Genomic DNA, 13,451 nt, shown 5'->3' on the forward strand with positions numbered 1-13,451 from the left:
GTATATATGGGGGGGGGGAAATGCCAAAATCCAATAAAAATATTTTGGGGCTCTAAAGAAGTAAAAATTAATGCAACACTTCATCAATGTAATATAAGTTTTTCCAAGACCAATTTCAGATTGAATTCTGCCCGATACAGGCTATAGGTGCAGCTTACTTTTTGGATAATGTTTCTTCTTGTTTTTAATAAGAATTTTTCGAAGCAACTGATTAGGTGATGGTAGTGGTTCATCTGGCTTGAGCTGAGAACGGGAGAAAAAATATCAGTTAGCAATTAATGAATAATTAGCAATAAGATCGAAATTAAAAATAAAAAAGTAGTCTTTACTGATGACATAAAAAAACATTAATACAAAGTAAGTACTATACTGTTTTAGTGTACAAAAATCATGCCTTTAGAAATTTAAAATAAACGTAGTCACTAATGCATAATAAAATTCTAAATGAAAAATGAAGAAACAAGGAAACATTTAAAATTCCATGGCAATTCTACAAGCTGTACATGTTTCCTTCCATAAAAGCATTTGTTATCTCAGATTGTGCTAATCTAACTGAGCTTATAATTGATTTTAAAAAAAAATGAGTAAATGTGAGACAAAATGCCCAACCAAATATGTACACATTCCTTATCATATCAATGTAAATTTCTTTCAGATTCTTTCATCAAAATAATGAATGCAAAGAGTGAATGCACATGTCATCTCATATTTAAAAGAAAAGGTAACCTGATTGTGTCACATTTAACTTTCAGAGATTAGATAAGTTTGGTTTTATTGCTAATCAGTAAAAGCTGAGATCCTGTATGCCAGATGTCCTCAAAGAACTACATAGCAATTCGAAAGGATGCAATGTCAGAATAATGAAGACTTTGCAAAGAGTTTGAGAATGCTTCTACTGGATTATTGCAAGGGCTGACGTGCAAAAGTGGTGCCAATCTTGTAGTCCCTTTTCAAGTTGGAAAGAACCAAAGAAACACAGCCAAGGGAAGTTATAATGTTAACAATGTAGCAGTGCCTTTAAGTGTTTTGCCTTTGACATCCTGGAACCTCTGCCATGAATTGCTGATGGCAACATGAACATATACATCCTCATTGTTGTTGATTACTTCACAAAGTGACCTGATCAAAAGGCTGTCACAATGCAAAGGTAATGACACAGAATTGGATTGCCAGGTTTTGAGTGCCTTTTCAGCTATATTCTGATCAGGGAAGGCATTTTATCTCAATTGCAATTAAAAAAACTCTGCAAAGTACTTGACACTGACAAAATAGAAACAATGCCTTTACATTCACATTCAAATAGCATGGTAGAGAGGTTCAATTGAACCATCTTTAACACAGTTTCGCTGATGGTTTCCAGAAACTAACAGGAGTGGCACCAGAAACTATCCCTGTTTTCACTGGCCCATTGCAGTGCTGTTCACAAGACTACCAGCTATTCCTGACTCCACATGTTCTTCAGTCATGACCTTTATTTGCTGTGTGATGTCTTGTTATGTCACCTTATGGATGTGCCTTCATTGCCTAAGGAGTACATTCAAGATCTTCAGGCACAAGTTGAAATGGTGCACAGTTTTGCACGACAGCAAATGAATGTGGCATAGCAGAAGATAAAAAACCAATACAATACTACAGCTATAAGACTAAAGCATGTTATTATGACCGTAGTCTCTATCTATATATATAATGTAAATAGTATACCAAGATTATAGTCCTATTTGTATACAAATCTATAAATTTATGCATTTATTTATAGATTTAGTACTTGATTTGTTGCATGTTATTTATACAAATTATTATTTTAGTACTGCATTGATTTCCCTTATTTCCAAGTATGGCTTCCTGTCCAGAGATTGTACAGCTCAGGACGTGCAGGCCTTTGGCAATGTTCCAAATTTTGTATATATGTACATAATTTTTCTGAATTTATATGTAAAATCTTAGTATCTCCTGTGTAATATGCCTCATATGCAACACTTTTCTAGAAAAATTAGTACAAGTACTTTACCAGGGCAAATCTATCGAACTTTGAGGTAAATGGCTATCTTGTTAAATTGAGAGATATTGTCAAGTTGGCAAATTTCTTTCAGCAAATTTGGTGTCCACTTGGCAACATTAGGGTCCAGTCTTTATATAACTGCAATTGGTACTTCAAATGAATAATTGTATTTGATCCCTATATGTAACTGTAATCATATTCATCTCTTATATGTAATGTTAACTGTATATGCCTTCCAGTAATTTTGAGAAATAGAAGGTACTAGAGATTTCTCAGTGGCCAGAGGGTAACTATGTAAGACCAGGAGCATGAGTTTTCAATTGTTTCAGTTCAAAGCAGATTTTGGAGTACCTAGAAGCCTCCATGTGAGCTCTGCTCTTTAGATGAGCTTTGCATTGTGTTGTGTTTAACATTCTTAGTAGTTTGAAGTGGTAACTACTAACTGTGCTCTGTTATATCGAGATGAGCTATACAGGTACTTTTGTGGAAAGTTCAATAATTGCAAAGTGTTTCTTTTAAAAAAATTAATTTTATCAAACTACCACCAGTTCTGTATACATTCAATCCATTATGAGCCCGTACACACACAATACAAATAAGTCATGAATGGAAATTAAAAAGGCACAGAAAGGATGAATATTATATTGTTTTTTAAATTAATATACAGTAAAAGCTAGAGCATCTAGGATGCTCAGGAAATGCTAAATTCAAAAAGCATTCATGAAAATTCTAGACATGTCAGGGAATAAAAAAATAGAATTCATGTTAGAAAAGCTAAATCAATGAGAAAAATTCCAACTCTAAAATTATAAAAACAATCATCTTATTTGATACTATCTTGAATATCAAAAGCCTACATTTAATATCATATTACATTATTAAAATAATGCATTAAAGACTTAAAAACTGATATATTTCATAGGTCTTAAATATTAAAGTAAAACATCTGATTATAAAAGTTGGTGCAGATGTCACCAATCATTCCAACAACAATTTAAATAAACAGATCATTCTTTATTTAATTATAAAGAGATAACAATTACAGATATAGCATATAGAAAATGTAAATCACTTGTCATAATCTTTCATGCTATATCTTCACTGTTTTATCTGTTTACAAAATCATGTATCATGGCTTTTGCTGATTGTCGGATCTTTAAAAATACTCCACTTCACGCAGTCTCAAACATTAATCACTTTTCCAAAATATGAGGATAAATAGAATTTTTATCATGCTTTACAAAAATTCAACTGGCTTATCAAGAATTAATCAAATTTATATTAAAACAAAACATAAATCTTATGATTGTGTTGTAACATAATGCATATCTATTTCTGGCACTAAATCACACTGTTTGGTGACAACGTATATGTGTTAATACTATTACCAGCTCTATAATTGTGTTACAAATCTCTCTTAAATTTTGGGGGTGAAAAAGTTTTCTAAAATTCTAAAATATTTTGATGATTTGAGCTTTCAGGCTAGTTGAATGCCAAATGGCTAAAGGCTCAGCTTTTACTTTAATTTTTATAGGCATTCTCCTTAAAATACTTTTCTTTCAATGGAAAATGAAACAAATTTGTGTCAAATAAGATCCTGCCATACCACTATTGGGCATATCTAATCAATATATACAAGGAATTTTGTTATGAAACAATGAAAAAATATCATTAAATAAAAAGATAAATTAATTTTACTTCATCAACTAGAATGTTATGAGAAAATGCAGAGTTTACCTTACAATTTTTAAATGTTTTCATGGCATTAAGGTCATAAATTTTAAATATCATATACTTTATTATGATGTCTGAATTATACAGTAGCTGCCTTATGAAAGAAATCTCATGAATTGCATTTTAATTAAATAAACACCATATAGTTTTGCATCACAGATAGTAATGTAAAAAATTGCAATATATATTAAAATTACTTCACAATTTGGTAATGGCTCACTAAGAAGCATTTCTCCAAGTATTTTTGTGCAGTACATGGCCATTTTTGCTTGTTGCTTAGGCCTAAGAAAGGAAGAATAAACTATAAGTACTTATAAAGTTATCACTCAGAAAACAAACAGCTTAAATAACCGGAAAATAAATGTCTGTAGTCTTACTTAAAATATCAAAAATGGCATTATGAATAAATCACAAAAGAAAAAAAAATTCACTTATCTAAATGTAAATATATATAAAAATATACTGCCATGATTTCCCCCAAATAAAATTTTATATCATCCTGTTCACTACCCCTTTTTGAATAATCTTGTTATATTATGTAATTATGTGTACATAATGTTCAATAATTAGAATACAGTGTAAAAAAAATTAAAGGTAGTATCAGTCACCAAAGCATACATCAGGAGTCGTTTACAAAATAATTATTGAGTTGTAAATAAAATGCATTTACATAGTTAGAGCGTGCACATAATTTTTAAAAAAGAAAACAATTTTTTTAAAATACTTTACAAGAATTTATTACCTTAGTAGCATAATGAATTTATTTTCTCAGTATTTATAATATTATAAGAAAATGGTAGTAAAACATCCACATGAGTATAAGCAAAAAGAATACAGTTGTAGTCTTCAGAGACATCAGTAATGAGTTTCTCATTTCATCTTTCATCTGATAAAGGATGATACAAGGTATACAGAAACTTCTCTGGAGCCTTATCTAAGCTATTTCCAGTGAAAGTGTTTTTAATTTATTTTTATCAGTGTGCCTTTTATTTTCATGCTACTTCTTTAAGTTGATATATATTTATAATATATGTCCACCTACAATGAAAAACATACACAGTGGTACCTCAGTATATGCTATTAGATCTTTCCAGATACTTGGCCATATATGAAGCAAATTTTTCCAATAAGAAATAAAGGCAGAAATTTAAATCTTAATATCAAATCCTATTGTTTTTATTGTAACACTGTTTAATAATACAATAGGAATGCAGTGGGTGAAATATCCTGTACATAGTATTGCATGTAAATATTTTTCCGTTATCCAGATCAAAAACAAGTTCCCAACATGCTCTAATGTCTCTCCTTGTTTGCTAATCAATTTCACCTCTTTCACTCTGTTCACTGATTTAATAGCATCTTTGTTTTTCACAACCATAGACACTATCATTCTCAAAATATGGAATATAATAGCCAAGTTCTGAATAGGCATGTTAACTTTATACTTTTTAACAATCTTATTTTCTGCCTCCACTGTGATCCTTACAATTTTTGACATTGCTCAACTCTTCTTATTAATTTTCTTAAAATTCATTTTTAATGTACTTACAAATAACATACATGAAAAAACACAAAATCACGTGAAAAATCAGAGTTACAGTGTAGGTTGTTTACTGAATAGTAGAAACAGAAAAACGATGCTCCTGCACAGTCGCAGCATTGTCTCCAAAGAGTGGTACATGCAGTCGTACTCCAAACAAATATCATATAACAAAAGCTTTCGTGACCAAACAGGATGTATATCAAGTTGAACATATTTCAAAGCATATACTAAGATATCACTGTAACTAAACTGCATATTAAAAAATATCAATTCAAATAACTCTTCATGAGAATTTCCCTTTAAAGCCTCTGACATAACAGTTTTCAGCAAAATTCCATATAAAAAATGTCCAACCTACTTACGAACAATGGTTTTCAAAAGACAACAAAACGGGATAGTCAGAAGTTTTGAAAGCACTTTCCGCTATGGCTTCAAGGACTTCCTGTAAGTTTATTGATAAAACAAAGGATTATATAAACATTCATTTAAATTATCACTTCTATTAAAAACATACAGGAGTACAAATAATAATAATCAAATATCAGAAAAATATTTTTATACATGTAATATGTCATTTACAATAATATCATTGAACTTTTCAATTACTTCTGTAAACAAACTGTTCATTTCTTATATCACATCATTTTCGACTAATTAGCTCTAACAAATTAGTGTTTGTTTCAATCTTTTTTATATATATAAATACCAGTAAAAATATATAATAAATGTAAACATTACACAAGTAATAAGTGAATATGACAAACATGACACAAATAATATTCATAATCATAAATAAGACTGAACAATGATGATAAGAGAACAATCAGATTAATAGTGACTGTAGCAATGGGCTGACCAGAAAATTTAAGAGCCCAGGCATTTTGGATATTTCATGAAGAGCTATATTTGAAAGCCATTTATTTGCTAGATTTAAATATTTACTTAATTATTACTCTTTGTTTTGATAATCTTTCATTTAATAGTATGATGCTTAGATCATTAAAGAAAATATCACAGCAAAATATTTTAACAACATGGTAACATATATATACAAATAGGCAAAACATCACATGATCATACACACTGCCACGTAATTCAGAGCATTAATAAAAGTCAAGTTTTTTCTAATGAATATTATTTTGTTTTCAGAATCTGCATAGTTTCTCACAATTATATAGAAATAATGTGAAGAATAAAATAGCTGAATTAAAATTAGCATTTATCACACAAAAATACTGTGTTTGCAGTTAATTTGAATTTAGAATAATTACATAGCCTTCTTTTCAATAAAAAAATTATTAAGTATAATAACAGTTACAGTTATATGTTAATTATAACAAATATTTTTCACTTCTAAAACATAGTGATGCAGGATGAATGATGTATCACAAGATTCTAATAGTAACTGAAACTTTCATTTTCAGATTATATATGCCTTTTCTTAAAAAAAAAAAAAAAAAAAAAAAAAAAAATAGAACATGTAAAAAGCAGCATAAAATGTTATTGCCCTATCCACAATTTCCTATGTTAAGTGTCAACTTTTCAAAGAAGGGATCTTCATTTATATTTAATAGTATTCCATACAAGATTGCTCTTGTTCACACAATATGCTGGATACAAATACAGTATGCTCAGTGTCTCTTATCCCATGAACAGGGGTATTTGTTACCATTTGCCATTGATGGACAATTACTATCAATGGCACAGAACAGTCAGCCAAAGACATTACGGTACATCCTATACCCTTCCCTACATATCTTTAGAAACTTTTTCAGCTGCAGAATTATTCTGCTGCTTTCACCTGGCAATATCATAGAAGCCACATTAATATTTCTCACGTCAACAGCATGTTCTCTGTCAAAGTAGCTGGTGTGATTATACAGCTATTTTACATGGCATAGAGGTATCTTTCTTCACTCATGAAGACGGACTAAAATTCCTGTGCAGCCACTACATGCTTCTAAGAATTTAAACTTAATTAAATATAACTAAGTTTCGAGCTCTCTTTGCACAGCTTTGGAATTTATGAACTAAAAATTTGTTTTGCACAGCCTACTTAATTTACCCTAAAAATATAAAAATCATAACTACATTCCATTTAGGAGTTCTTTTTTTTAGAACTGTTGCTATGGCTTATCTTGTTTGCTCACATAATCAGAAAATGTCCCCAAATTTTACTGTGGCAAAGAGTACATGATTGTGTGTGCCAGTGGCATCAGCCTTATGCAGAGCTGCATTCTAATTTTGATGGAGAAAAATCCCAGGAAATGGTCTTAACTTACTTAAATTAAAACTTACTTAACTAAGTTTTGAGCTCTCTTTGGAATTTATGAACTAATGAGGCTGAAATGCTAATGATTTGTTTTGCACAGCCTACTTAATTTGCCCTAAAAGTATAAAAGTCATAACTACATTCCATTTAGAAGCTCTTTTTTTTAGAACTGTTGTGTGGATTATCTTGCTTGTCTCACATAATCAGAACAAGTCCACAAATTTTATTGTGGCAAAGAGTGCATCATTGTGTGTTCCATTGGCATCAGCCTTATGCAGAGCTACATCCTAATTTTGATGGAGAACATCCCAGGGAATGGTCCATGTATCTCCCACCCCTCTTCCCTTACCATAGTTCGACTGCTTCATCTGCGACCATGAGCGCAAACACACATGAACCATTCGGACCGAATTATTCTCAAAATAGGGTGGAAGGATGGGGACTTTCTTTACCTCCAGCATAGCTCTTTCCGGAGAAGAGAAGACCTTTCACGTCACAGCAAGTAATACCGCCCCTTTTGGACGAGTCTATGTGTTTTGGTAGAATGCCAACCAGGGTTGCGCTTCACACAGTCAAACTATACCAAAGCATTCAAAAGGACTTTCAGCTTAGCATGTACTTTTGTGTGATTTCATGCCACACAGACACCACTAACAAATATCCATGCCTTCTCCGTGATTTGAACTCAAGCCCACAGCAGCCAGAAGTACTAACCACTATACCAATCAGAAATATTTATAGAACTATAATGTATATGAGCATAATTTTATTTGCAATTCTGATGTGTCTTCTACAGACCTTTTGGTAAATAATGACGACTTATATTAGAAGGTTATGGAAACATCATTTGTGTTACAGGCAGCAAAATTACACCAAAAACACTATTGATATACAATATGTAAATTTATTAGAAAACATAACAATTACTCTGTCTTTTACTTTTGAGATAATTAAAATTGCCTTAAGTTGTATGTCAAAAAAGTAATTTTGTAGAAAATAAAGGAAAAGATAATACTGTCAAAAAAAGTTATGGCCACATATGAAGCTACTAGAGCCTGCTTATGCTCACTTTCCCACTCTGTTGCTACATCACATATTTTTCAGGAGACTAGATGACATTTTTTCGCTAGATGCAGATATTAGATCATACTAAATACTGGCCATTTCGGACACATTCTACATTTCAGACTTCATGACTGTCAGACTTCAAACTGTAGTAGTAGTATACATAATACAAGTCCTCAAAATTTAAGCATTGCATTATAATATGCATTTAATGCAAATATCCAACATACTTTTAATAGAACTTCTGTCACTACAGTATATCCATGAGTGATAATGGGTTCTTCATCTGAATTCCTACCATTCCAACAGTCTAATTCTACACAACGGCAACCTGAGAGAAGACACTGACGATAGATTTCTACGGAAGACCTGCCAGTCAACTGATGGCCTGAAAAGTTTACAACAGTCATTATATTTTAATCAGATTAATTACTTAAATTAGATTATACTTTAATTTTATGCAAATGCTTAAAGTAACTTTGAAAACACAATACTTAATAACAATTGATAACAATTTTAACACTAAACCTTAAGCCCTTCCCAAATGATCTTTTTTTTTTTTTCAGCACTTAATAAAAAGCAAAATTTTTTACAACAGTAATTCATTGGAATGTTAGAAATGAAATATAAATGAATTATAATTCAATACATTCTTCAAATAATAATAATGATATTATTAAACAACAAAAAATCTGAAAGGTTTCTGATTTTAAATGAAGTCTAAAGGGATTTTTTTTAACATTTTGTGTGTTACCTTTATTTATTAAATATCATGTTTGCACTTAAACCATAAAATTCAATTCAATAGCAATGTCACAAAATAATTTTAAAATGAGCATATATTTAGAATTTCCAATACACAGTTCCACACGCTAGAGATAAAAAGGGGTTTTTTCCCTCCCGGTGGAGTGTTGCCATTGCTCACCTTTAAATCATTGAGTTTGTTACTCAAAATTTCGTTAAAGTTTTACAAAATATGAAATCAATAATAAAACCAATTCCAAATTTCAAATTTGGTCTTTCACATGCCCATATTTGTAAGAGGATTACGTTATTCAAAATCCGATTGCTCTATGTACCGTTGTTTTATCACAATGCAAGAAATATACATACATTTATGCAGATTTTTCATTATTTAATTTCTTCAAATATAATGCAGGACTCTAGCATTTGATGGCAACAGTTTGAAAAGTGAAACAGACATTTATTCAATGCAAAATCGCAAAACGAAAACAATAGTCCTTCAGGGACAAAGCCCATTTGGACTAATAAGAATATTTTTATAAGCTTTTGAAATCTTTAAATTTTAGACTTTCTTAAACCATAATTTAAAATATATTTTAATACATGGCATTATAGGTGCAATCATAAAAGTCACCTCAGGAAACAATATTTCAGTTGTTAACCTTAAAATGGCATTTTTGAATATGTTGTGTTGATTCACTTGTTTATAATTTCTTATCACTTCATTAAATATTGCAAATATGTAACATTACCATAAATAAACTAAAAGTAGTTCAATGCAAAAATTATCAAAAATGAAAATGAAAAAAAGAATCACTGACTGTAGTTTCATTGAAGACAAGCTCAGAATAGATTTTTTATTTTTATATCTGCCATAGAAAGAGTGGAAGCTGCATATTAACCAGACAGAAGTGCAGAAAGATTTTAGAAGGTTTAAAGAAATCCAAACTGAAGGAGGATTTTGGCTTTTGAAGTTGAAAACTGCAGTTTTTTTCTCCACAATCAAATGTAACTGAAGACATTTCTTCTTTTATTTCATATTTAGGTATTTCAAATACCTAATGTAGTATTTCTTTACTGTTATTTTAATGGTAAGTGGGCTTGTTCCATACATATAAAATCCCACTCATATGAAACTTTACAAATGCCTCATGACTGAAGGCTTTATACTTAACTTTTCATAAATCAGAATTAGATTTTATTGACAGGTTTTAAGGAAGCTACAACATACTGTTTAAAGCCTTTGGAAAGGAGAGGGTTACATTTAGGGATGAATGGCAGACATATGGATGGACTTGAAGTCCTTAGTTTGAAGACTTAAGCTGAAGAAAATGGAGACCTTTAAAGTACCTTAAATGCAGTATAAATGATGACGGAAGGATACACATGAAACCACAATAAAGTGCATAATTAGTTGATTTCTTTTACTGAAGTAGCAGGATGGAAGTATAAATGAATAGCACAATAAGCAAAGGTGCAAAAGACTGCTATTTGAGAAATGGGGATACATGATTTATACGGGAACTAATATATCCCTATTTCTCGAACTGCAGTCTCAACTTGCACAGGAAACTCTACAACTTTTACTGTTTTATTGTAAAAACACTTTGACAACACTGATCTAGTTTTAAAAAACTGTAATTAGCATCTTTTTCATCTTTACTCGTGTTTATTATTATACTGGAGTATTTTTTTCTTTTTTTTTTAACTTATTTTTAACTGCACAGTTATTTTCCTCAAGTATTCAAGTAAAACAATAAATGAATATTACATGTGTAGCTAAATATTACTTTGCCGTATAGCCGCCATCGATGTGTCTATTGCAAAGACGTGTCAGACTGCTGAAAAAGTGTTTGCATTTATAATAAACTGAATGAAATAATTTATGAAACTGTAATTAAGGATAGCATTGTAAAGGCAATCATACTCACATAATTATTTAATTATTTTTATAACATAATTTTACACATAATAAAATACATAATTATTTTTCCAACAAAAGAAGATTTAATACATTGAAGCAAATGGGGTTATCATATCCCATTTAAACGAATGATGACATTGTGTAGAGCGATGCGATGCAACTTTACTTACAGATGAGCTAAGAGTTAAAAGTATATTAAACAAAATCAAATAAAATGAGCAAAATATGCACAGAACTTCCCAAGCAGGGCAAGCATGCTCAAAAGTCGAGACTTTGATTGTTGAACTTAGTTTGAGTTGCAGTGAACAGACTGGCTGCATCTGGGTTTTGGATTTTCTGCACATGTAACATGAAATAAAGCCAGTCTTTGATTCATTTAGGCGGAATAGTTCTTGTATGCTCTGCCATAATCAAATTTCAGATAGTGATTATGATCCTGCTTTTGAAATACAATATTCATTAAACACAAGCAATATTAACATTGCTAAATGAAGAAAACGAAATCCCCTAACATATAAATGATATTAACTGATAAATTAGGTAATGCTATCACACATAAATTAGACTGAAAAAAGTCTTGACAAGAAAAAGAAATGGTAAAAATATTATAACCACTCAGACAAAAAACATGAAACCTTGCTGTATGCAAAATAATTCATAAACATTTTGTAAACAAAGATGAATGTTCAAAGGACTGTATTCATACAGCATTTTCAACTTCAAAATTTGGAAAAAAAAAAAAAAAGGGGGATGGGGACATTTCCTACCTATCAAAATGAAATGCATTACAGTAGGATCTCATTAATCTGACAAATCATTGTCTGCCCCTCCAAAATGGCCATCATTCGTCATTAAGAATTGGATGTTGTTGTGAACATAGTCTTTCTTTTCTCTTCTTTTCTTTTTATCCTCACTCCATCACGTGTCATGTCCATCTATACAGTGACTTATTTGTCTGTCATTCAGTGCAGTTTATTACTGTACGCAGATAAGTTTGGCATATACTGCTATTCATTTGCATGTGTCTATGTATGGCGTGTATAATTTCAAAAACATTGTTTTAATGTTTCAAAGTTAAAATTTACACAAGAACAGAAAGAATGGTCATGAAAAGATTATATCAAAGGAACAAAACTTTGAGGCAATTAAGAAACTGGACAAGGAAGAGACAATGCAGAAGGCTGTTGACGACTTTAGCATTGGACAGGTAACTAAAAGAGACTTGAAAAGAAACAAAAGTAGAAAAATGGTATGCATCAAGGAAGAAAAAGATAGAAAACTATGAAAAAGTGTGACAAAAAAGTGAATGAAACTTTGTGTATATGGTTTACACAATTCATGGACAAGGGTGTGCCTGTTTCAGGGCCTATTTTACAGCAGAAAGATCGCATTTTCATACTGAAAGAGATCCACATCTCACAGCAAGTGTCGGATGACTGGACCAATGGAAGAAATGCTGCAATATTTGTCAATTAAGTGTTAGTAGTGAAAAACTACTATTGAATTTTATAGAAATGGAAACATTCAAGAAAACATTTCAGGACTTAATTAAAACTGAAAGCCTAAAATATGTTCATATATTTAAATCTGATGAGTCAGGCCTTAATTATAAAATGTTATCCATTAAGAGTCTTGCAGCCAGAACTGAAGCATCAGTTCCCAGCTATAAGTCTAGTAAGGAAAGACTGACAATTTTGGCATTCAGTAATGCTAGACCATTAAACCTCAAACTACAACAAACCTCAAAATGGACTTTGTAATGAGTGGAAAGTTCCAAAATTCTAGAGCTCTTAAAAGAGTTTTAAAAAGTGCTCTTCCTTTAAAATACCATAGTAAGAAAAGCACATGGGTGAGAAGTGAAATTCCAAAGACTGGTTAGTTCAGGAATTCATTGCTTTAACATAGAAGTTTGTGAAAAGAAATAATTTACCCACAAAAGCTGTTTTGTTGCCAGATAATGCTCTAATGCACTCTGATGGAGGGGAGCTTCAAGATGGTGACATTAAGGCAATTTTCTGCCCCCAATGTCAAAACTATCTTATACAAACATTACAAATGACCACTGATAATAATAATCTACCAATAATTCATTGAAAATGACATTTGTTGTTACCCGGGCTGGACTACCAATCTGAACAAAGCAACTTCAGCCTCTTTCCATGCAAGATGC

General features: G+C 31.0%; 1 protein-coding gene across 1 annotated transcript in view; it reads right to left on the reverse strand.

Moving 5' to 3' along the window:
- LOC118189146 (1-phosphatidylinositol 4,5-bisphosphate phosphodiesterase classes I and II-like) overlaps positions 1 to 13,451 on the reverse strand; it is a 166,868-nt gene that overhangs the window by 85,883 nt on the left and 67,534 nt on the right. Inside the window, exons 10-13 of the mRNA XM_035359694.2 lie at positions 8,844 to 9,001; positions 5,639 to 5,718; positions 3,931 to 4,015; positions 159 to 243 (exon numbers count right to left, since the gene is read on the reverse strand). Of these exons, the coding sequence (XP_035215585.1) occupies positions 159 to 243; positions 3,931 to 4,015; positions 5,639 to 5,718; positions 8,844 to 9,001 (408 nt within the window). The remainder of the gene's footprint in view (positions 1 to 158; positions 244 to 3,930; positions 4,016 to 5,638; positions 5,719 to 8,843; positions 9,002 to 13,451) is intronic.

The sequence above is a fragment of the Stegodyphus dumicola genome, chromosome 5 (assembly GCF_044657685.1).
Source record: "Stegodyphus dumicola isolate Sdum_Otavi_A_Nest chromosome 5, ASM4465768v1".
NCBI lineage: Eukaryota > Metazoa > Arthropoda > Arachnida > Araneae > Eresidae > Stegodyphus > Stegodyphus dumicola.